The 25,324-nt window shown below is 47.5% G+C and overlaps 2 protein-coding genes across 2 annotated transcripts in view; both read right to left on the bottom strand.

Moving 5' to 3' along the window:
• KCNJ6 (potassium inwardly rectifying channel subfamily J member 6) overlaps window positions 1–25,324 on the bottom strand; it is a 315,914-nt gene that overhangs the window by 129,566 nt on the left and 161,024 nt on the right. The window lies entirely within an intron of this gene.
• Window positions 15,755–16,241, bottom strand: LOC133073984 (acyl-CoA-binding domain-containing protein 7). The gene has a single exon (XM_061167963.1). The coding sequence runs from the start codon at window positions 16,197–16,199 to the stop codon at window positions 15,933–15,935; it is 267 nt and encodes an 88-aa protein (XP_061023946.1). The 5' UTR covers window positions 16,200–16,241; the 3' UTR covers window positions 15,755–15,932.

The following is a 25,324-nucleotide window of genomic DNA, read 5'->3' as shown; positions in this document are numbered from 1 at the left end:
ACTGGAGTGGGTGGCCGTTCCCTTCTCCAGGGGATCTTCCCAACCCAGGGATTGAACTCAGGTCTCCTGCATTGTAGGTGGATTCTTTACCAGCTGAGCTGCCAGAGAAGAATCAAATTAAGGTTAATTTAGCACTTTTCTCTGTATGGGAAGATGCAAAAGTCTGGGCTCATTGAAATCTTTCCTTTGATATGCGCCTCACCTATCTGGGCCCGAATCCTGGATTTTCCCATGCTGAGTTTCCTCAGGGCACAGGGTAAGGAGGGGCTGCGATCTGATGACTGCTGGATGGCAGGTATTCTTTTCAGCCCTGAGTTCCCTCAGGGCTCACGGTTGAAGGACTGCCATCGCTGATGACTGTGACATCCTTTGTTTACTGATCTGGCAGGAAATATTCCATTTCTCAGAGGCTTCTCTGCAAGGAGGCCTTCTGGGATCCTAAGACAAAGCATTCTAAGTCTTCACTGCTGCTGGCTGGAGCAAAATGAAACTGGCTTTTTAAGAGACCACAAGTCTGTGAAGAAATAGGAGCTCTTTTTTTTTTTTTTTTTTTTTAAATCAGGGATCTTCTAATGCCATTGTTTGTGAGCAGAATACAGAGCTGATCACCATAGCGCAAAGCCCCTGCTTTGGATTGATGTGTCTTTCTGGTGCTTGGCAGTTTATAAGCCCCCAATAAATGTCACTTTGTTGAATAAAAAAAGTGAAAGTTTGAAATGAAAAGAAACATACTATGTGTTTATCTTCTGTGGTTCTGATTTATTTGTTTTGAAACTGTGCTGTAGCAGAAGGGACTGGGCTTAAGACCACCACATGCCTCAGTGTACACATCCATATAATGGTTGTGTGAGGTTCCACTGATGGTGCACAAGAGAAGGCTGAGCGCTGTGGGGTGAGATATACCAGCGTTTACCTCACCCCTCTCAACCACAAATTGGCACTTGCCATGGGCACTTGCCATCTACCTCTTTAAGGGTTAAATCATCTGTTGCTGCAGCTGCTTATTTTTAATACCCAGAGCAGAAAGGAGGCACTCCGTGCTCTGGAAAAACTGGCAGAACAGGTCTTCAGATAGTTAAATATTTTCAGGAGCCGATTTTGTAAGCCCAATTCATGCATCTCCTCATGTCTAGAAAAGCACTAAATTCCTTCATGGTGACATCTGCTCCTCGTGACGAGCAGAAACCTTCTGCAAAAATACACGCTTGATTGCATAAACTCCCCCTTCACCAAAATCAGAGATATACCAACATCCCCCCTACCTCTTTGGGGCAATTTCTCAGAGTTATCTGAAATGCTGCCTCCCAGGCTATAGTCCTCATTTTCCCCGAATACAACTTAACTTGCAACTGCCGTGCTGTGCATTTTTTTTTTTTTTAAGTCAGCACCGCTAATTGTGGTTCCTTTCTTGCCGTGTGCGATGGTGAAGGGAAGAGCTGGATTTCTTCCTTTGGAGTTGGGAGCAGGGGATTTCCTTTCTGGAGGCTGTCCCTGGGTCTGTAGCCACTGTGTCAGCGCAGAAGGTTATACGGCTGAGGGCCACAGGCTGGCACGTGTGAGCACACCTGAGCGACACGGCATTAGGATGGAGCAGATGAGGTATCTTAGAGCTTTGAAGGTTCCTGAAGAACTGATGCTTCTCAACAGGTAGCGAAGTGACAAGCTAGCCAGTTCTAAGATGTGTTCAACACTCAGATGTACAGGCTACAAGTCTCCCTGAGAAGCAAGTCTAATTCCTCAAAGACACACACGAGACCCGCCTGGAAACCTCATAAAACTGTCACTGGCTTAGTTGGTTGAAAGTCAAGCTAAATAGAATTTTCGAATGCCTTGGAAGGAACAGAGATTACAATAAAGGAGGAATAATATCAGAAGGAACTTGGCTGACTTTTATAGTCCTTTGTTCCTTATTTCTGAGATACCCATGTTCAGTGGTATCCCGAAAATAAAAAAGTAGACAAACACGCAAGCAAAGGCCCTCAAAGAAGGCAAGAAAAAGCAGTGCCCTGGGGATAGAAAGCTCTTTTCTGAGACTTTTTTCTTTGCTATGGAAGTCCTGCAAATCTTCAAATACTGCCTGGGAGCTTTTTATCTGTAGTTGAAAGTCTTTTATTTTTTTTTTAGGCAAACCAAAAGAGAAAGCAGGGAGAAGCTATGCTTTCTTAAAAATAAACACACTGGTTTTATTTAAAAAAAATGTTTGTTGCTTTAGAGGTTTTTTTTAAAAAATTATTTTTTAGTAATTATTGGTCATTTGTCTTTCTTTTTAAATTAATTCTTATTGGAGTATAGTTACTTTTCAGCGTTGTGTTAGCTTCCTTGCACAGCAAGTGAATCAGTCATACATATGTACATATGTATGTACATATGTATGTACATTTGTACATACATATGTACAAATATCCCTTCCCTTTTGGACTTTCCTCTCCATTTGAATCACCACAGAGAATTAAGTAGAATTCCCTGTGCTATACAGTAGGTTCTCATTAGTTATCTGATCACTAAATCATGTCCAAGTCTTTGTGACCCCATGGACTGTAAACCCACCAGACTCCTCTGTCCAAGGAATTTCCCAGGAAACAACACTGGACTGGGTTGCCATTTCCTTCCCCAGGGTATCTTTCCTAACCAGGGATCGAACCTGTGTCTCCTACTTTGGCAGGTAGATTCTTTAGCCCTGAGCCACTAGGGAAGTCCTATCTATTTTCTCCATAGCCTCTATAGTGTATATGTGTCAATCCTAATCTACAAATTCCTCCCACCTCCCACACTGGCTTTAGAGATGCAAATCTGTGTGCCCCGGTTGCCAGCAGCAATTAAATAAAAGAAGGGACTGAGTTGCCTATAGCTTAGAGGGTGAGCAGTTCACTGCGAGAGCTACAGAGGTCTCTTCTTCCTGCCTTGGACGGGAAAGGTGGCCCAGCCCCCTGGCATCCCTGCTCATAGAATGAGCAGCGTGGCGGGTGTCGCCAAGGGGCCTGACCTCGCGGTAAGAGGGGCAGAGATGAGGACGTGGTGCCAGCCAGGGAGCAGAGTGGAGGCTGCCTGCTCCCGCCGGCCCTTCTCACACGGCGCCTGTTGGCCCCTGGGGGAGTCATCAACGCCTGAAAACTTCTGCCCTGGGTGAATGCGTCCTGCCCGCAGTGGACTTCATGGAAGTCTTTACTCAGGGGCTCTAAGTGGTCACTCGGTTTACACTGAGATGGAATGTAGGTGGTCAGTGGGGTTGGTTTCATTGAGAGGCTTCTGGATCAGAGCTCTTTCGGGTTTTCTGGTTGGATGAGTGGTGTCCCACTCTCCAGGTTGGAAACCAAGCCGGTGGCCCAGCTCTGGATTTAGTGCGATGGGCTTGTCAAGCTCCTAGCTCTGGACTCAGGGCCCGCTGGCCTCCTTTATGACTTGGGCAGAATATCGTTAGAAATGAGCAAATGTGTAGATAAACTGACTCAGAGGAAATGAACACTATGACACATAATTTTCTGTCCATGTCAGAAATGAAAGTTTGGTGTGATGATTTGAGAGAATAACACTGAAACATATACATTGTGTCTGGTGTGTGTGTGTGTGTTAAGTTTACAATTGTCATATGTAAAATAGATAACCAGTGGGAGTTTGATGTATGATGCAGGGAACCCAAAGCTCTTTGCTCTGTGACAACCTAGACGGATGGGTTGGGTAGGAGGTGGGAGGGAGGTTCAGTTCAGGTTTGATGCATGAGGCAGGGTGCTCAGGGCTGGTGTGCTGGGATGACCCTGAGGGATGGGATGGGGAAGGAGGTGGGAGGGGGGTTCAGGATGGGAAACGCATGTACACCCAGGGCTGATTCATGTCAATGTATGGCAAAAAACCACTACAATATTGTAAAGAAATCAGCCTCCAATTGAAATAAATAAATTTAAAAAAAAGAGAAAAAAAAGAGCGAGGGGACACATGTATGCCTGTAGCCAATTCACACTGATGTATGGCAGAGGCCAACTCTAAGTATTGTAAAGCAATTATTCTCCAATTAAGATGGGAAAAAATAATGAATGAACAATTAAAAAAAAAAAAAGAAATGAAAGGCTACACCTTGTTTTGTGATAACACAGGGAGTATGAGGCCATCCCTAGAAAGAGCATGGGAGCCGTGGACCCCCACTGTCTGAGAATATATCCCAGAAGCAGAGCTGGCTGGGGGCCTCGGAGACGATAGCGGCTGTATACATGGACAGGGGCTCGGCCTGGGGCCGGGGCTCCAGGCTGCAGAGGTGGACTGGCATCTTTGTCCATCTTCTGCTTGGGAGCGTGGGCAGCCCGCTGGCACCTGCCGTTTCTGCCCTGCGCTGTGGCCATCACCAGGGTAAAGTACCAAGGGGAGGGTCTGCCAATAGAGTGAGTGCCTGCTAAGTGGCTTCAGTGGAGTCCAACTCCTTGCGACCCCATAGATGGTAGCCCACCAGGCTCCTCTGTCCATGGGATTCTCCAGGCAAGAACACTGGAGTGGGTTGCTATGCTCAAGCCCCGTCTAGCCCATTAGAAAGAAAGAAAGAAAGTAAATTCAGTCAGTCGTGTCCAACTCTTTGGGACCTCATGGACTATAGCCCATCAGGCTTCTCTGTCCATAGGATTTTCCAGGCAAGAATCCTGGAGTGGGTTGCCATGCCAAAGCCCCATCTGGCCCATTAAGAGCAGTAAATTACAGTCTGATAACCTCCCTTATTGTCAAAACAATCATTCCTGGTTATGGAAAAGTGACAAATGGCCTTGACTGGCATGACGTTACTCATCTTGCACCTGGCTGGGATTAGCCCAGGTCATCTGACCTGACATCCAATTCTATCACAAACTGTGTCCCCTGGAAAATGACTCCTGATTAAAACAACAGCAGCAAGAAGGCGTCAGAGTCTCAGCTTCTGGGACGATACTGGGTGTTGATCTTCCACCCCTGCCGTTGTTCGCAGGCTGTGAATGACCGCCTGGCATGGTGCTGGGAAGTTGCAGTTTCTGGGTCCTGTGTGGGTGGGTGGAGGGTGTAGGGGAGGGGAAGCAAAGAACCCTGGCTTGGTTTGGGGCAATACTTCAGGTGGCCCAGGTGGAGGGGGTTTTGGGGAGGTTGCTGGGCTTCCCTTGTGGCTCAGCTGGTAAAGAATCTGCCTGCAATGTGGGGGACCTGGGTTTGATCTCTGGGTTGGGAAGGTCCCCTGGAGAAGGGAAAGGTTATCCACTCCAGGATTCTGGCCTGGAGAATTCCACGGACTGTATAGTCCATGGCGTCAAAAAGAGTTGGAGACAATTGAGCGGGTTTCACTTTGACCTTTGTCTTTCCTCTTAAGGCCCCCGGGACACAACATCCTTGGCAGGGTAAGAACGTGAGTGTCTGGAGCAGGGGGGCACTCTGGAGCATAGAGGTGGCTGTTGGCAGAAATCTTGCAAGGTGGATTCAGCAAGACTTCTGGAAGTCTTCTAACTTTCCTGTGGTGGTGGTGGTAGTTTAGTCGCTAAGTTGTGTCTGACTCTTGCGACCCCGTGGACTGCAGCCCACCAGGCTCCTCTGTCCATGGGATTCTCCAGGCGAGAACACTGGAGTGGGTTACATGCCTTCCTCCAGGGGATCTTCCCAGCCCAGTGATCAAACCTGGGTCTCCTGCATTGCAGGCAGATTCTCTCCCAACTGAGCTATAAGAGAAGCCTCTTAACTTTCCTGTCTTTAGACTCAAAAGGTGTCCAAGGTCATAATGGTTGCATTGATGAGAGGTTTGTGTAGACTGATAGCTGATGTTTGGGCAGAAGTTACTGTGTGCTGTAAATATTATCTTCTTCTTCCATTCTTAAAACAAAAACATGTGCCGTGGTTCTTTGCAATACTGCAAAGAGAAGGGGGCTTCCCAGGTGGCACTAGAGGTGAAGAACCTCCCTGCCAAAGCAGGAGACATAAGAGACACGGGTTCGATCCCTGGATCAGGACGATCCCCTGGAGGAGGGCATGACAACCCACTCCAGTGTTCTTGCCTGGAGAATCCCATGGACAGAGGAGCCTGGTGGGCTACAGTCCCTGGGGTTGCAGAGTCAGACTCGAGTGAAGCGACTTACACGAATGCAGGTGGCGAGAAGTGGGTGGAGAAAAGCCTTGATTTGCAGCGTTTGCTAATTTCCATGGTGTAAACGCTCCCACCATGGCTGATTTCAGTCTTCTCAGCAGTTTCACAACCGGTTCACAAACTCCCTGAATATTTACCAGGCAGATCTTACGAGCCAGAGGAGCGGCTCCAGCACATTTGAAGTAATAAGAGATTTTACCGAAGGAGAAGGTGATGATTAGAGATTTTAAAGGTGAAAAAATGGAAGCTTAGAGGTCACCTGGCCTCCAGTCGTGGGTTGGCAAGAACTGAACCGCTGTCTGAGTCTCCTTCCTCACTGACTCCTGGCCTCCATCTGAGCCTCAACCCTCAGCCCAGAGGTGACCTGTCCACATTCACAGCTGGGGAGCACATTGTCTCTCAGCTCAGCTTTCTGCTCCCCCAGGTCAGGAGGGGCCAGTGGCCTTGGAAGGCCAACTCGGTTCAGCCACATCCCACGGCCCTTGGCTCGCTCTGCCTGCTCTAAACTGGTGCCTTGGTCTCGTCCTCTACGGCCTTGCCCTCTCCTGGTGCCTCCGCCCTCCTTTCTGATCTTGAATGAGCTGCTCTGAAACAAGCGGAGAGACCGCCCTAAGTGGTCTGCTAAGGCGCTCATTCGTGTCCGACTCTTTGCGACCCCATGAACCGTAGCCCGCCAGGCTCCTCCATCTATGGGATTCTCCAGGCAAGAAGACTGGAGTGGGTTGCTGTGCCCTCCTCCAGGGGATCTTCACCACGCAGGGATCGAACCCGCGTCTCTTACATCTCCGGCCTTAGGAGGCGGTTCTTCTGTCACTGGGGAAGCCCAGTGGCAGGGCCTTTGAAAACCCAGAAATAAAGTCCGAGGGAAGAGTGCCACCATGAAGACAGGTGAAAATGCTGTCTTACCCCCCACCCGGTTCTTGCTCACTGGCTCCAGACACCCTGACCTCACGGATGGTCCGCAACCCCCCAGGTCTTTCTCTCTCCATGAGACACTTAAGCTAATGGTTCCATCTACCTGGAATGCCCATCCCTTGACTATCCCCATCACAGGCATCTCATTTTTTTTTCCTTTACACCTCACAGGTATTGTGTTTTTACAACTTGAAAGTTTGCGGCACTCTGTGTTGAGTAGGTCTATTGGCACCATTTTCCAATAGCATTTGCTCATTTTAGGCCTCTGTGTCACATCTGACAATTCTTACAAAATTTCAGAACTTTTCATGATTATTATATTTGTCATAATGATCTGTGATCAGTGATCTTTGATGTCACTATTGCAAAAAGATCACGACTCATTGAAGGAGCAGATGATGGTTAGCATTTTTTACCAATAAAGTGTTTCATTAATTACAATATGTACATTGCTTTTTTGGGAAGACATAGGCTACTTCACACTTGGTACACAATAGTCTAGTGTAAACATAACTTATATGCACTGGGTAACCAGAACATGTGTGAGACTTATTGCAATATTTGCTTTATTGCAGTAGTCTGGAACCAAACGGGGCTTCCCAGGTGGCACTAGTGTTAAAGAATGCTCCTGCCAATGTAGGAGATGCAGAAGATGAGGTTTCAATCCCTCAGCTGGGAAGATCCCCTGGAGTCTGAAATGGCAACCCACTCCAGTAATCTTACCTGGAAAATTTCATGGACAGAGGAGCTTGGCAGTCAACAGTCCATGGGGGTCACAAAGAGCACCCACAACTGAGCAATAGAGCCCTGGAACCAGACCCATAATATCTCTGAGGTCTGCCTGTGCTGGCTGCCTCCTGTCTTTCAGAAAGGTTTCCCCATATCACCCCATCTAAGGAGCTTTGCTGGCCTTCTCCATAGAACACCCTATTTCTTTCCTTCCTGGCATTCTGTCATCCGTAATTCTTTGACAGTCCTCCCTTTAAAAGATGGACCCCGATCACCCTCCTTCTAAAAGTGGGTGACTCTCTTTTGAGGAGCAGAATGTGGCAGGAATGATGGTGATAGAACTTCTCAGGCTGCCTGACTCTGCACCCGATTGTCATTTCTGGGGGGGACCAGAAGCCATGGTGTGGGGATGCTCCAGCAGCCCTTCAGGGAGGCCCAGGTCAGGAGGAACTGAGGCCTCCCACCACCAGCCAGCATCAGCTTACCAGGTATGTGCCTGAGCCTCCTCAGAAAGCTGGCTCGCCAGTCCTGAGATGACAGCAGCCCGGACAATAGCAGATGGAACCCGGAGGTACCCTGAACCTGACCTGCCCAGCCAAGCCAGTCCCCAAAGTCCTGGGCCCCCAGAAGATACCAGAGATAGTGTTCCCTGTTATTCTAAGTCACTAGATTTTGGGGTGTTTGTAAAGAAGCAACTTAATATGAACACTGAAGTGCTATTGAAAGTGAAAGTCGCTCAGTGGGGAAACAATGGAAACTGTGAAAGACTATTTTTTTGGGGCTCCAAAAATCACTGCGGATGGTGACTGCAGCAATGAAATTAAAAGAAATGCTTACTCCTTGGAAGAAAAGCTATAACCAACCTAGAGAGCATATTAAAAAGCAGTGACATTACTTTGCCAACAAAGGTCCGTCTAGTCAAAGCTATGGTTTTTCCGGTAGTCGTGTCTGGATGTGAGAGTTGGATTGTAAAGAAAGCTGAGCACCAAAGAATTGATGCTTTTGAACTGTGGTGCTGGAGAAGACTCTTGAGAGTCCCTTGGACTGCAAGGAGATCCAACCAGTACATCCTAAAGGAAATCAGTCCTGAATATTTATTCACTGGAAGGACTGATGCTGAATCTGAAACTCTAATACTTTGGCCACCTGATTCAAAGAACTGACTGCTTGGAAAAGACCCTAATGCTGGGAAAGATTGAAGGTGGGAGGAGAAGGGGATGACAGAGGATGAGATGGTTGGATGGCATCACTGACTTGAAGGACATGAGTTTGAGTAAACTCTGGGAGTTGGTGATGGACAGGGAGACCTGGCGTGCTGCAGTTCATGGGCTTGCAAAGAGTCAGACACGACTGAGGGACTGAACTGAAAGTGCTATTATTATCCTCATTTTGTGAATAAGCAGACTGAGGCTCAGAGAGGCCAAATGACTCAACTAAGGCCACACAGAGTCAGGATTTGAACAGAGGTGGCCAGATTCCACATCTCCTGACCATTGCATCATATTATCTCCCCCAACAATGTCCTCAAAGCCTTTTTACTTATGGACAGTGTATCTCAAATAAGGGATGGATTGGGTGGCAGGGAGGCACAGGACCCTCCCCTCTGCAGTCACATGCAAACTCAGGCCCTGCAGACAGGAGGGAGCTCTTTGACTTCGTTGGGTGTCCCACACCACCCCAGAGACCGAGGATCCTGACTTATGACCACCAGCCCCCCAGCTGTCGCGTGCTGGTGCCCCAGCCAGCGTCTGTGTCTGCTTTGAACGTCAGATGAGCTCTTCCCACTCAAGAACCTATCTTGCCCTGTCATCCCTACCTGCTGCCTTTCAGGGTCCAAGAACACCCCTCCCCTCCTTTGATCAGAGCCTGCCTGGCCCTCTTGTCATCCAGAATAGGAGGCCCAGGATGAAGAGGGATCGGTCTTTTGTTAGTTTCTCACCTGTGTTGGGAATGGAACATCCCATCCCTTCAATGCACATTTCTGGAGTTGGGGGGGATGGTGTTAGCCTGGCTTGACTAAGGGATGGCCAGAGGGCCTTGGCTGAGAGCCTGGGCCCAGAGGGGACAAGGCAGGTTCAGACAAAGCCAGGGAGGTGAAGAAGGAGCTGAAAGAAAGACATGACCTGGGGACCTGGGTTCCAGGCCCACGCAGCTGGGTTAGGGAGACTTGCTGTGGTCCTGGTGACTCAGTGGTACAGAATCTGCCTGCAGTGCAGGAGACATGAGTTCGATCCCTGGATCGGGAAGATCCCCTGGAGAAAGAAACAGCCACCCACTCAGTATTCTTGCCTGGGAATCCCCACGGACAGGGGAGCCTGGCGGGCTATTGTTCATGGGATTGCAAAGTTGGGCACGACTTAGTGACTAAATCACCACCACTACCACTCTTCAGAGTATGAGCAAGTTTGGGATACGTGCATGCATGCAAGGAGTACATGTGTGTGATGTGTTTGTGTACATGTAGGGTGTGTATGTGTGTGTGTGTGTATGCACATTTATACATGCACACATGCTCACTGCTAAACTTTTTACACTTTTGACCCCAGAGTCTGATAAAGTCCAGAGAGGAGCGAGGTCCACCTGCTGTGGGTTATATAGAAATCAGTTCAGTCGCTCAGTCGTATCTGACTCTTTGCGATCCCTTGGAGTGCAGCACACCAGGCTTCCCTGTCGTTGACCAACTCCCGGAGTTTGCTCAAACTCATGTCCATCGAGTCAGTGGTGCCATCCAACCATTTTATCCCCTGTCATCCCCTTCTCCTCCTGCCTTCAATCTTTCCCAACATCAGGGTCTTTTCCAATGAGTCAGTTCTTTGCATTGGGTGGCCAAAGTATTGGAGTTTCAGCTTCAGCATCAGTCCTTCCAATGAATATTCAGGACTGATTTCCTTTAGGATGGACTGGTTGGATCTCCTTGCAGTCCAAGGGACTGTCAAGAGTCTTCTCCAGCACCATAGTTCAAAAGCATCAAATAGGAGATGAGAAGCTGAGATGGTCTGGGGTCAGTCTGGAACCTTGTAGCTTTCTAGGGTCAGGGATATTTGTCTGTTGTTTGTAGTTTTTCTTAAGCATGTGGGGGATTTGACCTGAAGTCTGCGATACTGAATGTCGAGGTCTTCACCTTAGGGCATTACGTCCCCTCTTCCTTTGTTGTTAGGAGGACCTGAGGTTCATCTGCACTCTCTTCTCTGTCCCTGCGTCCCCCACCTCCCCCCCACACTAGCAGGACAGTGGCCCTGAGCATAAAATGATGCCCAGAACAGCCATAAAACACAGGCCAGCAGTCATCCCGAGCCTGGAGTGCACAGAACACACTGACAGGTTGAAGTCTTTCAGGGAGACTTCCCTTTTTTTCTAGAAAGGATCTGCCCACAGCTGGTACAGAGCAGGTACCCAGCTCTACCTAGCAGATGTCACCATCCACAGCAAGAAGCCCTGCAACCCTCCTCCCCGCCGCGTCCCAGACCCTCGCCCAGAGACCCCCACCCTGGGAGGAGCTAAGTATCAGATGGGAGCGGAAGTGAGAGGGAAAAACCCACCGAGCCTGGCTTCCCTGCTGCCCCGGGGGCCCTGCTCAGCCGCACTTTGCACCCCCACGTGTCTGGCTCACCGATGCCACTTCCAGTGGCTTCCTGGGTGGAGGCAGACACTTGATCTCTGGAAGGCAACTCAGTAAAGGAACAAGTCACGAGGCTTCCTGCCCAAGTTACTCAAAATTTAAGGACGAGCCGGCCACTGGGGGCTCCAGTCCTGGGGTGGTAGAGAGGCTGTGCCTGAGCCCTGGGGGGGAAATGGGGCTGTGACCACATGCAGCTGCCTGTCCCTTGGCTGGACACAGAGCCGGTCCCTCTCCCGGGTGCCTACATGTGAGGCCACAAGGTCCCCAGTGAGATCTGCACTTGTATACCATTCACGGCCATAGCTGTGTGCACCTGCTGACCTCAGAGTTCTCGCCACCAAGATGCGGGTGGTCCTGCGGCCGAAAGAGCCACACACTCTTGGGTCCTTGGGGACCCATCTAGTTGCATTTTTGCATTAGAGCTGCTCAGCTGTGGCCCTGCTTGCACATTAGGATCTCGGGGAAGAGTCTAAGAGAGCCCAGAGTCTAAGCCCCACTGTAAGGAAATTTGAATCCCGGTCTCTGGGGGGAAAGGGACTTCCTAGTTGGCACTAGTGGTAAAGAACCCGCCTGCCAGTGCAGGAGGCCTAAGAGACGTGGGCTCGATCCCTGGGTTGGGAAGATCCCCTGGAGAAGGGAAAGGCAACCCACTCCAGTATCTTTGCCTGCCTAGAGAATTCCATGGACGGAGGAGCCTGGCGAGCTACAGTCCACAGGCTCACACAGAGCTGGACATGACTGAAGAGACTTAGCAGGCATGCACTCTGGGGCAGGGCCTGTCTGCAGAACCCCTCAGCTGTTTCTAACAGGCAGCCAGGGGTGGGAAGCAGTGGCTGAGAAGAGTGATACTCCCATCTCGTTTCCACAGGGCGCTCTTCCTGCCCCCAGAATCTGTGCCGAGGAATAAGCAGGCAGATGAGGACAAACGCTGCTCCCGGCGATGTGCTCCTTGTGGTTTCCCGGCTCCCAAGAAGCCCGGAGTCCTCGAAATCCCCTGACGGGCAGCATCCAGTAGTGCGTGGGACTCACGACAGACAAATTTCCCAAAGTTTCTGGGAGAACAGGAGGCCGACCACCTCCCACCCCTGGCTGTGTGCCGGTCCCAAGGGTCAGAGCCTGCAGGCCCTAACCCACCCATTGTAGGGAGCCTGAACCCCAGGACCTGAAAACAAGGATGGAGCGCCAGAGGTGAAGAGCAAGGACAACATCATCTCTGCCTCTCTTCCATCTTCCTCTTCTGCCTCCCACTCCTGATGCCACAGGGGCTGTGGAACCCGTGCCAGCCCCTCTGGCTGGTCTATGGAGCTCAGGCATGCTGGCCGGCAGTGGCTCTGAATGTTACGAGTTCTTGGCTGGGTGCATTCCTGGGACCTTCTCCATCTACTGTTGTAGGAGGGACTAAGGGGGCCTGTCCCTCCCTTCATCACACCTAGTCCTGCCTGGGAGGTGGCCGAGTCTGAGGTATTGGGCAGCCATGGACTGAGCCCTCATGCAGCCCCCTGACCCAGGCACCCTGGGCCCCTCTGCTGGAGAACACAGCCTGGGAGTGACTCATGGGCACAGCAGCTGCCCACACCTTCCATGTTTCCTGAGTCACTTGGAACAGCCACCCTCTTCATCTAAGTCAGAGTTCCATTGTAGGCTCACCCCATAGCAGTCTTTCTCAGAAGACATATTCTTCTGGGTGGGGCGGTTGGTCTGCCGCCAGGATGACCACCATCACTACCAGATTCCTGTGACTGGCGAGGACAATAGGTGAAGAGTCCTCTGTGAGTGGCCTCAGCTGGCTGAGATTCCGGGGCTCTGATAAATGGGGGATCAGCAGTGTTACGAGGGCTGGACCACTGCCCAGGGATGCTGCTGCCCCCTGTCTGCTCTGTCCCCATAGACCCCTCCAAGACTTGAGCCTGACCTACAAGGGGTCCCCAGGACCCCTCATCCTCTCCACAATGCCACTAGCTGTGGCCCCTGTGCTGGGTGAAGAGAGGCTGGTTCTCCCTGTGTGCTTTCTGAAACCTTCTCCTTATCACCTTCTGCAATGTTTGTGATGGTGTTTAGAGAGATTATTTGAGTGACAGTTGGTTCAACACCCAAAGGCCATGGTGACTAGAAGAGGGACCAAGTCCTTGATCAGCAAAGTAGATGATTATGACACCAGTTATGTTTAAAATGAAGTTGCATCAAGCCACTGTAGAAAGCAGTCTTCTCAAAAAACTAAAAACAGAATTATCCCGTGATCCCAAATCACTGTGGATGGTGACAGCAACCATGAAATTAAAAGATGCTTGCTCCTTGGAAGAAAACTGATGACAAACCTAGACAGCATATTAAAAAGCAGAGACATCACTTTGCTGACAAAGGTCACCATAGTCAAAGTCAAAGCTTTGGTTATTCCAGTAGTCATGTAAGGATGTTAGAGTTGGACCATAAAGAAGGCTGAGCACCAAAAAATTGATGCTTTTGAACTTTAGCACTGGAAAAGGCTCTTGAGAGTCTCTTGGACTCTCAGTCAAGATCCAACCAGTCCATCCTAAAGGAAATCAATCCTGAATATTCATCAGAAGGACTGATGCTGAAGCTGAAGCTCCAGTACTTTGGTCACCTGATGGGAATAGCCAGCTCATTGGAAACAACCCTGATGCTGGGAAAGATTGAGGGCAGGAGGAGAAAGGGATGACAGAGGATGAGATGGTTGGATGGTATCACCGACTCAATGGACATGAGTTTGAGCCAACTCTGGGAGATGGTGAAGGACAGGGAAGCCTGGTATGCTGCAGTCCATGAGACTGCAAGGAGTAAGACACCACTTAGAGACTGAACGACAAAAACAATGACCCAGCAATTACATTCTTGGGTGTATATACAAAAAACTCCCAAACACTAATTCGAAAAGATACATGCCTCCTATGTTCATAGCAGCACTACTCACAATAACCAAAACATGGGAACAACCTAAATGCCTGTGGACAGATGGCTGGACAAAGAAGATGTGGTATAGACATATATTAATATATGCAATGGAACACTACTCAGCCATAAAAAGAAGGAAATGTCACCATCCTCAATAACATAGATGAACTTGGAGTGTATTACGTTTAGTGAAACATGTCACACAGAGAAAGAAAAACACTATGATATCATTTATATCTGAAATATAAAAAATACAACAAACTAGTGAAAGTTACCAAAAAGAAGCAGACCCACAGGTATAGAGAAAAATCTAGTGGTTACTGGTTGGGAGAGGAAGAGAAGAAGGGGAATATGGGTGTGGGGGATTAAGAGATATAAATTGTTACACATAAAATAAACTACAAGGATATATTGGACCACAGAGGGAAATAGCCAATATTTTATGACAACTATAAATGGAGTACAACCTTTAGGAATTGTGACTCACTATAATGCACACCTGTAATTTATACAATATTGTACATCAACTATACTTCAATAAAAATGGAGTTGCATCACAGGGCAAATGGATTTTTGGAAACTGACAGTCAACACTATCCCTTTATAAAGACATGGTGAGGGATGTTGAGGTCCTGGTGTTACTGTAAAGGGTGCCTCATCATGGGAATGAGTGCAGAGCAATTTGATTTGAAGGGACTTTCTCCTTCGGAGGCAGCAGGCTGGGAAAATGGAAGCATGTGAGCCATTGGCCAAGCACCTGGGAAGCATAACAGATGAAGAGGGGGCAAAGGAAGTGGGAGACTTTATTCCCTTATCTTTCCAGATAGCGTGCGTGTGTCAACACGGACTCACACTGAAGCGGTCAGCCCACACGCGCTCTTTTGTAGCCCTCTCATCAGTTTGCATCTGGATTCCTGCGGGGGTCTCCAAGTTTAGGTCACAGCTCCAGTCTTTCCTACCCCACTTCCTTTTTACTTTAAAAATGGAAGTATAATCGATTTACAATGTCGTGTTAGTTTCAGGTGTAAAACAGATAGACTCGACTTCCTTTTTCACAGAGCTTCCAATGGGGCTCTTTCTAGTTCAGATCCCATCATGTTCCCAAATGAGTTTCCAGGTCGTCTGCTGGTCGGTTGTGTTTTTAAGGGTGAGTGTGTGCTTGGTTATCTCAAGATCTGCTAGTGCTTTGAAAGTGTTTTCAGAACGTGCCTCAACTAAGGGGAGAGCTAGGGAGAAGCAAATGGTGTAAACAAACCGGAAGCTCTGCTCCAAGGTGCAGACTTAGTTCAGTTCAGTTCAGTTGCTCAGTCATGTCCAACTCTTTGCGACCCCATGAACTGCAGCACGCCAGGCCTCCCTGTCCATCACCAACTCCTGGAGTCCACCCAAACCCATGTCCCTTGAGTCAGTGATACCATCCAACCACCTCATCCTCTGTCGTCCCCTTCTCCTTCTGCCCTCAATCTTTCCCAGCATCAGGGTATTTTCTTTTTTTTTTTTTTTTGCAAGTAAAATTTTATTAAACATGTAGTTTCAGCATACCTCTAATTCAGAATGACAAGTCATGTTACTAGCAAAAATATTGATGATCCATCAAGAGTTATAGTGCATTTCTCCCCTAAGTATTAGGTCACGATACCATTATGAAGGCTCCAAAAGGAAAATTCTCTCACGGGCTGAATTCTAGATTCCGTATTTTTCTATTAGCTCTCTTGCTTTAGAAATATAGGCACTCATGGCATCTTCCTTTGATAATCCTTTTTGAAGGTTCCAGGCTTCCCACTTAGCCTTTCCTTTTAGATCTAACAGTGCTGGACACTCAATATCTATGTCTCCAGTTACAGACTGTTTGTAGAGTCCATAGATCTCTTTTAGTTCCTCATCATCTGGCCTGGTTTTCAGCTTCCTCACGTCTTTGGCCGCCTTGTCAAAATCATCCTGCAGGGACATGGCGGCCAAACCTGGACGGTGCCTGTCTCTAAACGCCGGGTTCCCAGGGTATTTTCAAATGAGTCAGCTCTTCACATCAGGTGGACTTAGACACACCACAAATATTTCATTCAAAACTGCACCTTTTCTTGGGTGGAAGTGGTGGTGTGCTCGAGCTTGCTTGATTGGCTAGGACAGCAGATTGTCAAATTTTAGGTGTATGAGCTGATTGTCAAACACGGCCATTGTTAAAAATTAAATTATGCAAATTTACAATAAAATTAATTATTTTCAAGGCAAACGAGATCAATATTCAAAACTCATCACTTTTCTACTCACTTCTTGAAGTTATTTACATGTTGTATCTAAAACATGGAAATTCTACAGAACAGCATTGCTGAAGTCACTTTGATAGCAATTGGCGGCGGCGGGAGTCTTTCTACCATGGTAACTGTCAACGCAACTGACGAAAGCTTGGGTTATTGTTTTGTTGGCTGTCAAGATTGGTGGTTATGAACTAGGGGTGATTTTGTCCCCAGGGGACATTGGTCAACGTTGGAGACACTTTTGATGGTCACAGACGGGGGCATTACTGGCGTCGTGAGTAGAGGTCAGGATACTGTTAAACATTTAGTACATACAGGACAACCCCCAGGCAAAAGAATGTTCAGACTCTCTGGTCGGAAATGTCAGTAGTGAAGCTGAAAAATTCTGCTCTGGATTCAAGGAAGAAACAGGAAATTGTTAATAATGCAGATTCAACTTAAGAGTGTCTCATGTCTGTACCTGTTACATTATGAATACCACCAAAAAACTGAGGAAAGATTCAAATTGTATTTGAAAACTATTATTTGGTTCAAGAAGTTGTTCAGGTCACTGATGAACGTGTGAAGTTCTGATTTGCATTTTCACCTTCTGTGTTTCACTAAATGTAAATGAAAGTTTCAACCAACGTTCCTGGTGGAATGACACTCATTTGTCCATGGCAACCATAGGCTGGCTGCAGGAGCAATAGTTCTAGAAAATTCCACAAAAACGTTCTGTGGGAATCAATGTGGATTTACACTATGTGGAAGTACAATAAAATGACTATGTATGTTATTATTTGTAAATTGTGTGCTCTATGTCCTTCTGATCAGTACAATTTATTATAAAACTGTGTGGGTATACACACATTATTTTTCCTAGCCAGCTTGTTGATAAACGTTTACCAGCATACCACTGGTTAGAAGTGGCAAAGTTATCTGATGTTCTGTGTAACACACTCTTTTCGTGTCCTCAGCAATATGTTCATGAATTTTACATCTTGAGAAAGCACAGTGCCATTCCGGGCAGCTATTTTCCGGGAGGGATTGGGGTAAGGATGAATACAAATGCGTGATCTGGCTGGTTCCACAGGTGGGTGGAGTAGGAAGCCTCCCTTGCAGTGTGATTTGGGCCACTGGAAGCCTACCTACCACCTCGTACGTACCATTCCAGGGACCTGTCTCCTGTGTCTGACACGGGCCCTTTTGGAGACAGGTGGTTTGTCACTATGCTAGGAAGGGATGGATGCAGAGACAGGGACAGAAGGCATGGGGGTGGGTAACACTGTGGGTGCCTTGATTTTTTGGCAGGGTTTTGGTCATGCATTTAATCCATTAGATCCCATGGGAGTCGATCTGGAGAAGGCAGAACTGGCCCGGTGAATGTTGATTACAGGCATGGAAGGGAGAGCAGAGCGTGAGAAGTCAGGGTGGGGCAGGGCCCCTCGGGGACCGCAGGGAAGGCTAGCAGGAGGGGAAGAGGCAGCCTCTGCTTGGTTTTCAGCTGCGCTGTGTGCTGTGGTCAGAGGCTCAGCCGTGTCCGACTCTTTGCGACCTCAAGGACTGTAGCCCGCCAGGCTCCTCTGTCCGCGGGGATTCTCCAGGCAAGAACACTGAAGGAAATGAAAGCTGAAGCTCCACAAATGGGATGCAACTCTTCTGAGGCCAACTGTGATATCCGGAGGACTTTCTGGCCCCCAATATACCCCAGCTTAATGCTGGGAACTCTGTGTATGGGATCAGAATCATCCCAGACCTTACATCCCTGGTGTGTCAGCTGCTCAGCCACGTCGCACTCTCTGCACTCCACGGACTCTAGTCCATCAGGGGATTCTCGAGGCAACCATACTCGAGTGGGTTGCCATTCCCTTCTACAGGGGATCTTCCTGACTCAGGAATCAAAACCCCAGTCTCCTGCATTACAGGCAGATTCTTTACTGTCCAAGACACTGGGGAAGCTTTAAGAATTGTGGGACACACTTCTTTGTCCAGGTGGAAAAGAAGGGACCTGGAAGGACTCAAACTGCCTCAATCCTCATCCTGGAGAAATTCTAAGTGTTTGTAATCCTTCGTGTCCCTGGGTTGGCTTTCAAATCCATGAAAGTGTGTTGTCCCTTAGGGTTCCCTTAACTGCCAGATCACGAGGTAGATGGACAGTCCTGTAGTATCATGCCTATCATGAGCATCATGTCTCATGGCGTAGACCCTGACCACTGTGTCAGGGACACACAGGATAGGGTAGAGGGTCAAAAAGAGAATAGAATTGTGGTCTGTAAGATCCAAAAGGGATCTGGGAACACTTCTGTTCAAATCTCATCCTTCATGGAGAAAAGAGCAGCCAGAGATTAGGGGCCTGTTTCAGGGGAGATGCTGGGCCACCCTCGGGGGCTCTCACTGCCAATCCCACCCTCTCACCACTTCCCAGGCAAGATGGGAAGGTTGAGAAGAGGGTGGGAGAGTCAGAAACCCAGGTAAAAGACGTGGTGATTGAAAGTTTGGTTTTCCTCTCCCTCCCCAAATCCTGAAGTTGCCTTTTAAAGAAAATCCTGAGATAATAATTTAAATTTAATGTTCATGTTTCCACTAAAAGAGTGGACTGATTAGATTTCAACTCAAATCGGTTGTTTGTATTTTCTGCACCAAAGCTTGGAAAATGATCTGTACTTAGAAGGAGACACAGAAGTCTGGAGGTCTGGGAAATCATACCTGAGAACTGAAAATTGTTTTTAGAAATGTGGGCTTTCATGCAAATTATATTTCTGAAGGACTTGGGCAAAATTTTTTAAATTGAAATACCGTAGGTGGCTGTGTATAGATTTTTTTTATTTTCAAGTGTCTGTATGAGTCACTGTGAGTTGTCTGACTTTTTCTTCTTGGCCATATGTCAGCCTGTGTGTCCTTCCTGAGTTGGTTGGTTGGTAGAGGAGGTTCTCTCAGGGCATCCCAAACAGATCACTGAGACACACCAGTCAGGGAAATCTCCATGAGACATGATACACAGGGCCATCCGTGTACCATATGACATGGCAATTAAGGGAGCCCTGAGGGACCACTTGCTTTTATTTTGGCTTCTGAATGTGCACATTGATGTCAGCACAACAGGAAGGCATCAAAGCTGGTTTGAGAGTTACTGCATTTGTATCTTTAAGTGGTTCTTTATTCTTACCAAGTGAGCAAGCTAAATGTAAAAGTAAGGAAGAAGAAAAATGAAGAACTGAGCAACCAAAATACAACAGTTGGCTTTGCAAGATGGAAAGTGGCCCTGGAGGTACATAGTACACAGGGTAACCGGGTCTCTTAACTTTCCTGCCTGGAGAACCTGTCTTGGTTCTGCCTAAGTGGAAGGGTTCGAGGTCTAGTGGACAGACGACACAGCAGAATGGAGAGTCATGGCCCCTGAATCAATTCCCAGATTAGGAGCTGTGGTCCACAGAGTCGCGAGAGTCAGACATGACTTAGCAACTAAGCAACAGCAACAGCAGGCTGAGAACCTCTTTAGTAAAGGGGATATCAGGTCCTTATGAGGACGGATCCCAGCATATTGTTAAAATTTTATACCATTAATATTTCCCCCAGTCTTCCCCAGAGGGATCTACAGCCAATTACCAGGGTTATTATGCACTGGGGAAAGGGAATAATGAAACATGTTAGAGTTTACTAGACAGTGAGTCTGAAAGGATACAGACTCCAGGAGATCCAAACCACTACTTTGGTCCACCAGTCAGAGTAAGGGCTTATGAAGGTCAGGTGATCAATGTCAAGTCCATTACTCAGTGGGCTCACTGGGTCCCCAAACCCATCCTGTGGTTATTTCCCCAGTTCCGGAGTGCATAATTGGAATAGTCATCTGAGTTATCTGAGGCAAACCATTCAATATCACAGTAATCCAAGTCTATGCCCCAACCCGTAAAGCTGAAGAAGCTGAGGTTGAATGGTTCTATGAAGACCTACAAGACCTTCTAGAAGTAACACCCCAAAAAGATGTCCTTTTCATCACAGGGGACTGGAATGCAAAAGTAGGAAGTCAAGAGATACCTGGAGTAACAGGCAAATTTGGCCTTGGAGTACAGAATAAATCAAGGCAAAGGCTAACAGAGTTTGGCAGAGAACTGTTTGTTTTGCAGCAAACACCCTCTTGCAACAATACAAGAGAAGACTCTGCACATGGACATCACCAGATGGTCAATACCAAGATCAGATTGATTATATTCTTTGCAGCAAAAGATGGAGAAGCTCTATATAGCCAGCAAAAATAAGACCAGGAGCTGACTGTGGCTCAGATCATGAACTCCTTACTGCCAAATTCAGACTTGAAGTTGAAGAAAGTAGGGAAAACCACTAGACCATTCAGGTACGACCTAAATCAAATCCCTTACGATTATGCAGTGGTAGTGACAAATAGATTCAAGAGATTAGATCTGATAGACAGAGTGCCTGATGAACTATGGATGGAGGTTCATGACATTGTACAGGAGGCAGGGATCAAGACCATCCTCAAGAAAAAGAAATGCAAAAAGGCAAAATAGTTGCCCGAGGAGGCCTTACAAATAGCTGAGAAAAGAAGAGAAGTGAAAGGCAAAGGAGGAAAGGAAAGATATATACATTTGAATGCAGAGTTCCAAATAGCACAGAAAGACAAGAAAGCCTTCCTCAGTGATCAATGTAAAGAAATAGAGGAAAGCAATGGAATGGGAAAGACCAGAGATCTCTTCAAGAAAATTAGACATACTAAGGAATATTTCATGTGAAGATGAGCACAATAAAGGACAGAAATGGTATGGACCTAACAGAAGCAGAAGATATTAAGAAGAGGTGGCAAGAATACACAGAAGAACTATACAAAGATGATCATCATAACCCAGATAACCATGATGGTGTGATCACTCACCTAGAGCCAGACATCCTGGAACGTGAAGTCAAGTGGGCCTTAGGAAGTATCACTATGAACAAAGCTAGTGGAGGTGATGGAATTCCAGCTGAGCTATTTCAAATCCTAAGATGATGTTGTGAAAGTGCTGCACTCAATATGACAGCAAATTTGGAAAACTCAGCAGCGGCCACAGGACTGGAAAAGGTCAGTTTTCATTCCAATCCCAAAGAAAGACAATGCCAAAGAATGTTCAAACCATGGCACAATTGCACTAGTCTCACAAGCTAGCAAAGTAATGCTCAAAATTCTCCAAGCCAGGCTTAATAGTACATGAACCGTGAACTTCCAGATGTTCAAGCTGGATTTAGATAAGACAGAGGAACCAGAGATCAAATTGCCAACATCTGCTGGATCATCAAAAAAGCAAGAGAGATCCAGAAAAAACACCTACTTCTGCTTTATTGACTATGCCAAAGTCTTTTACTGTGTGGATCACAATAAATTGTGGAAAATTCTGAAAGAGATGGGAATACAAGACCATCTTACCTGCCTCGTGAAAAATCTGTATGCAGGTCAGGAAGCCACAGTTAGAACTGGACATGAAACAACAGACTGGTTCCAAATCAGGAAAGAAGTATGTCAAGGCTGTATATTGTCACCCTGCTTATTTAACTTACATGCAGAGTACTTCATGCGAAATGCCGGGTTGGATGAAGCACAAGCTGGAATCAAGACTGCTGGGAGAAATATCAATAACCTCAGATATGCAGATGACACCACCCTTATGGCAGAAAGTGAAGAAGAACTAAAGAGCCTCTTGATGCAAGTGAAAGAGGAGAGTGAAAAAGTTGGCTGAAAGCTCAACATTCAGAAAAGTAAGATCATGGCATCTGGTCCCATCACTTCATGGCTAATAGATGGGGAAATAGTGGAAGCAGTGAGAGACTTTATCTTTTTGGGCTCCAACATCACTGCAGATGGTGACTGCAGTCATGAAATTGAAAGATGCTTGCTCTTTGGAAGAAAACTTATGACCATCCTAGATAGCATATTAAAAAGCAGAGACATTACGTTGTCAACAAAGGTCCATCTAGTCAAAGCTATGGTTTTTCCAGTAGTCATGTGTGGATGTGAGAGTTGGACTATAAAGAAAGCTTAGCGCTGGAGAATTGATGCTTTTGGAATGTGGTGTTGTAGAAGACTCTTGAGAGTCCTTTGGACTGCAAGGAGATCCAACCAGTTCATCCTAAAGGAAATCAGTCCTGAATATTCATTGGAAGGACTGATGCTGAAGCTGAAAGTTCAATAATTTGGCCACCTGATGTGAAGGACTGACTCATTGGAAAAGACCCTGATTCTGGGAAAGGTTGAAGGCGGGAGGAAAAGGGGACGACAGAGGATGAGATGGTTGGATGGCATCATTGACTCAATGGACACGAGTTTGAGTATACTCCGGGAGTTGGTGATGGACAGGGAGGCCTGGCATGCTGCAGTCCACGGTGTCACAAAGAGTTGGACACGACTGAGCGACTGAACTGAACTGAACTAAACTGAATTGAAAGAGATAAACCCAACAACTGGCAGAATCTCCATATGGGTTCCCTGAGGTATGGAGTGGGGATTTCCTGATGGCTCAGCAGTAGAGAATTTGGGTGCAATGCAGGAGACCCAGGAGACATAGGTTCAATCCCTGGATGGGAAGATCCCCTGGACGAGGGCACAGCAACCCACCCAAGTATTTTTGCTTGGAGAAACCCATGAACAGGGTCGCAAAGAGTCAGGCATGACTGGAGCCATTGAACACATATGCAAGCACAATCTCTGGAGTAAGGGCGTCTGGTAGGAAAGGTCAAATGGTAGCCCTAGAATTGCCTTTACCCACAAAAATGGTAAATCAAATGTAATGTCTTATATTTGTGCCAGCACTGAGGACTGATGCTGAAGCTGAAGCTCCAGTGTTTTGGTCATCAGATGCAAACAGATGACTCATTGGAAAAGTCCCTGATGCTGGGAAAGATTGAGGGCAGAAGGGAAGAGGTATCAGAGGATGAGATGGCTGGATGGCATCACTGAAGCAGTGGACATGAATTCGGGCAAACTTTGGGAGATGGTGAGAGACCGTACGGGCTGGCATGCTACAATCCATGGGGTCGCAGAGTTGGACACGACTGGGCGATTGAAGAACAACAGTAGTGATGATTTCCACCACCGCCCCATCCAATTTGCCTATTAGTGCAGGAGACAGATGTATCTCAGAGAATGACAATGGATTTATCGCTTAACCAGATGACAAGTCCAACTGCAGCTGCTGCTCCAGACGTGGTTGTGTTGCTTGAGCAAATGAGCACACCCCCTGGCGCCCAGTGTGTAGCTGTTGATTTGGAAAGTATTTTCTTCTCTACGCCTGCTAATAGGGATCACCAGAGATAGTTTGATTTCAGCTAGCAAGGCCAGCAGTACACCTCCCTCATCAAACCTCAACTCTGCAGTCTAATGTCATAATACAATCTTCAGGGACCTTGATCACTCTTCCTTCCTATAATACATCATACTGGTTCATTAAACTGGTGTGTGCATGTGTGTTCACATGTGTGTTCACATGCATGTTTGACTCTTTTCTGCTCTGTGGACTGTAGCCCACCAGGCTCCTCTGGGATTTTCCAGGCAAGAATACTGGAGTGGGTTGCCACTCCCTATTCCAGGGGATCTTCCTGACCGAGGGATCAAACCTGCATCTCCTGCATTGGCAGGCGGATTCTTTTACCACTGTGCCACCTGGGAAGCCCTTAACCTGGTGTATGCTGATTGGACCTAGAAAGAGAGAAGCAGCAACTGTTGTAGACTTGTTGGTAAGATGTTTGCAAGCCAGAAGCTGGGAAATCACTTCCACAAAAAGTTCAGAAGAATTACACCTTGACGAAATTGTCTAGGGTTCAGTGGGGCCGGGCACGTCAAGACATCCTTTCCAAGTTGAAGAATAAATAGATTGTTGCATCTGGTCCCTTTTACAACCTAAAATGAGGCACAGTGGGCCTCTTTGGATTTTAGAGGCAGCACAGTCATCACCGGGGTGTGCTACTCTGGCCTGTGTGCTGAGTGACCTGAAAAACTGCTGGTTTATAACGGGGCTCAGAATAAGAGAAGGCTTTGCAACAGGTCTAGGCTGCCATACAAGCTGATCTGCCCCTCGGACCCTATGATCCAGTATATTCGATCATGTCTGAAGGGTCAGTGCAGGTTGGGATTCTGCCTAAAGCTGTTGGCAGTGCCTGCAATTGAATCACAGTGTGGATCCTTAACATTTCTGTAACCGAGTTACCATGTGACCTCAGCTGTCCAGCACATATCGGTTATTGCCTGATCCACAGAGCGATTAAGTTGGGTGTGCATGGCAGGACTCCACGGTCAACTGGAGTTGATACATACCAGGTGGGTATAAACGGGAGTGTTATAAATGTCAGTCTACACCTGGTGATTCATTTTGTCTGGAAGGAGACTAGCTGGGCGTGTGATTATACCCTGCTTCATGTGGTGTGGCCAGTAGTGTGGCTGACAGGCAGAGACCTGGAACAAACATGATCAAAAAACTGGTGACAGGGGGCCTGGGAAAAGGCATGTGGTTAGACATCCTTGAATGGACAAAGAATGGGCCCTTTGTAAATGCTCATCAAAGGTTGACCTCCGTCAAGGGAGGTTTTAATTATCAAATGGACAGGGTGGTCTGTCCTGTGGATACCGGTCTGCACCTTTTTCCAGCCACGCCTGTCATTGCGTGGTGGGCTCATGGACAAACTGGCCGTGGTGGCGGGGATGGAGGTTAGGCATGAATCAGAAACTCGCAGGCCACTGTGTCTACAGCCATGAATGAAGGCCCAGTCTGTGAGAAGTAAACGGATCCTTGTGAATTCCCCAACGTGGCACACTTCCATGAGAGCAGCCAGTCTGTTACCTGGTGACAGATTGATTACACT

Source organism: Dama dama, chromosome 19 (assembly GCF_033118175.1).
Source record: "Dama dama isolate Ldn47 chromosome 19, ASM3311817v1, whole genome shotgun sequence".
Taxonomy (NCBI): Eukaryota; Metazoa; Chordata; class Mammalia; order Artiodactyla; family Cervidae; genus Dama; species Dama dama.
Note: the sequence above shows the minus strand (reverse complement) of the source record. Positions and strands in the feature narration are given on the sequence as shown.

Bases quoted from the DNA above. Each gene is read 5' to 3' on its own strand.
- LOC133073984 (XM_061167963.1), bottom strand. From the start codon at position 16,199: ATGTCCCTGCAGGATGATTTTGACAAGGCGGCCAAAGACGTGAGGAAG.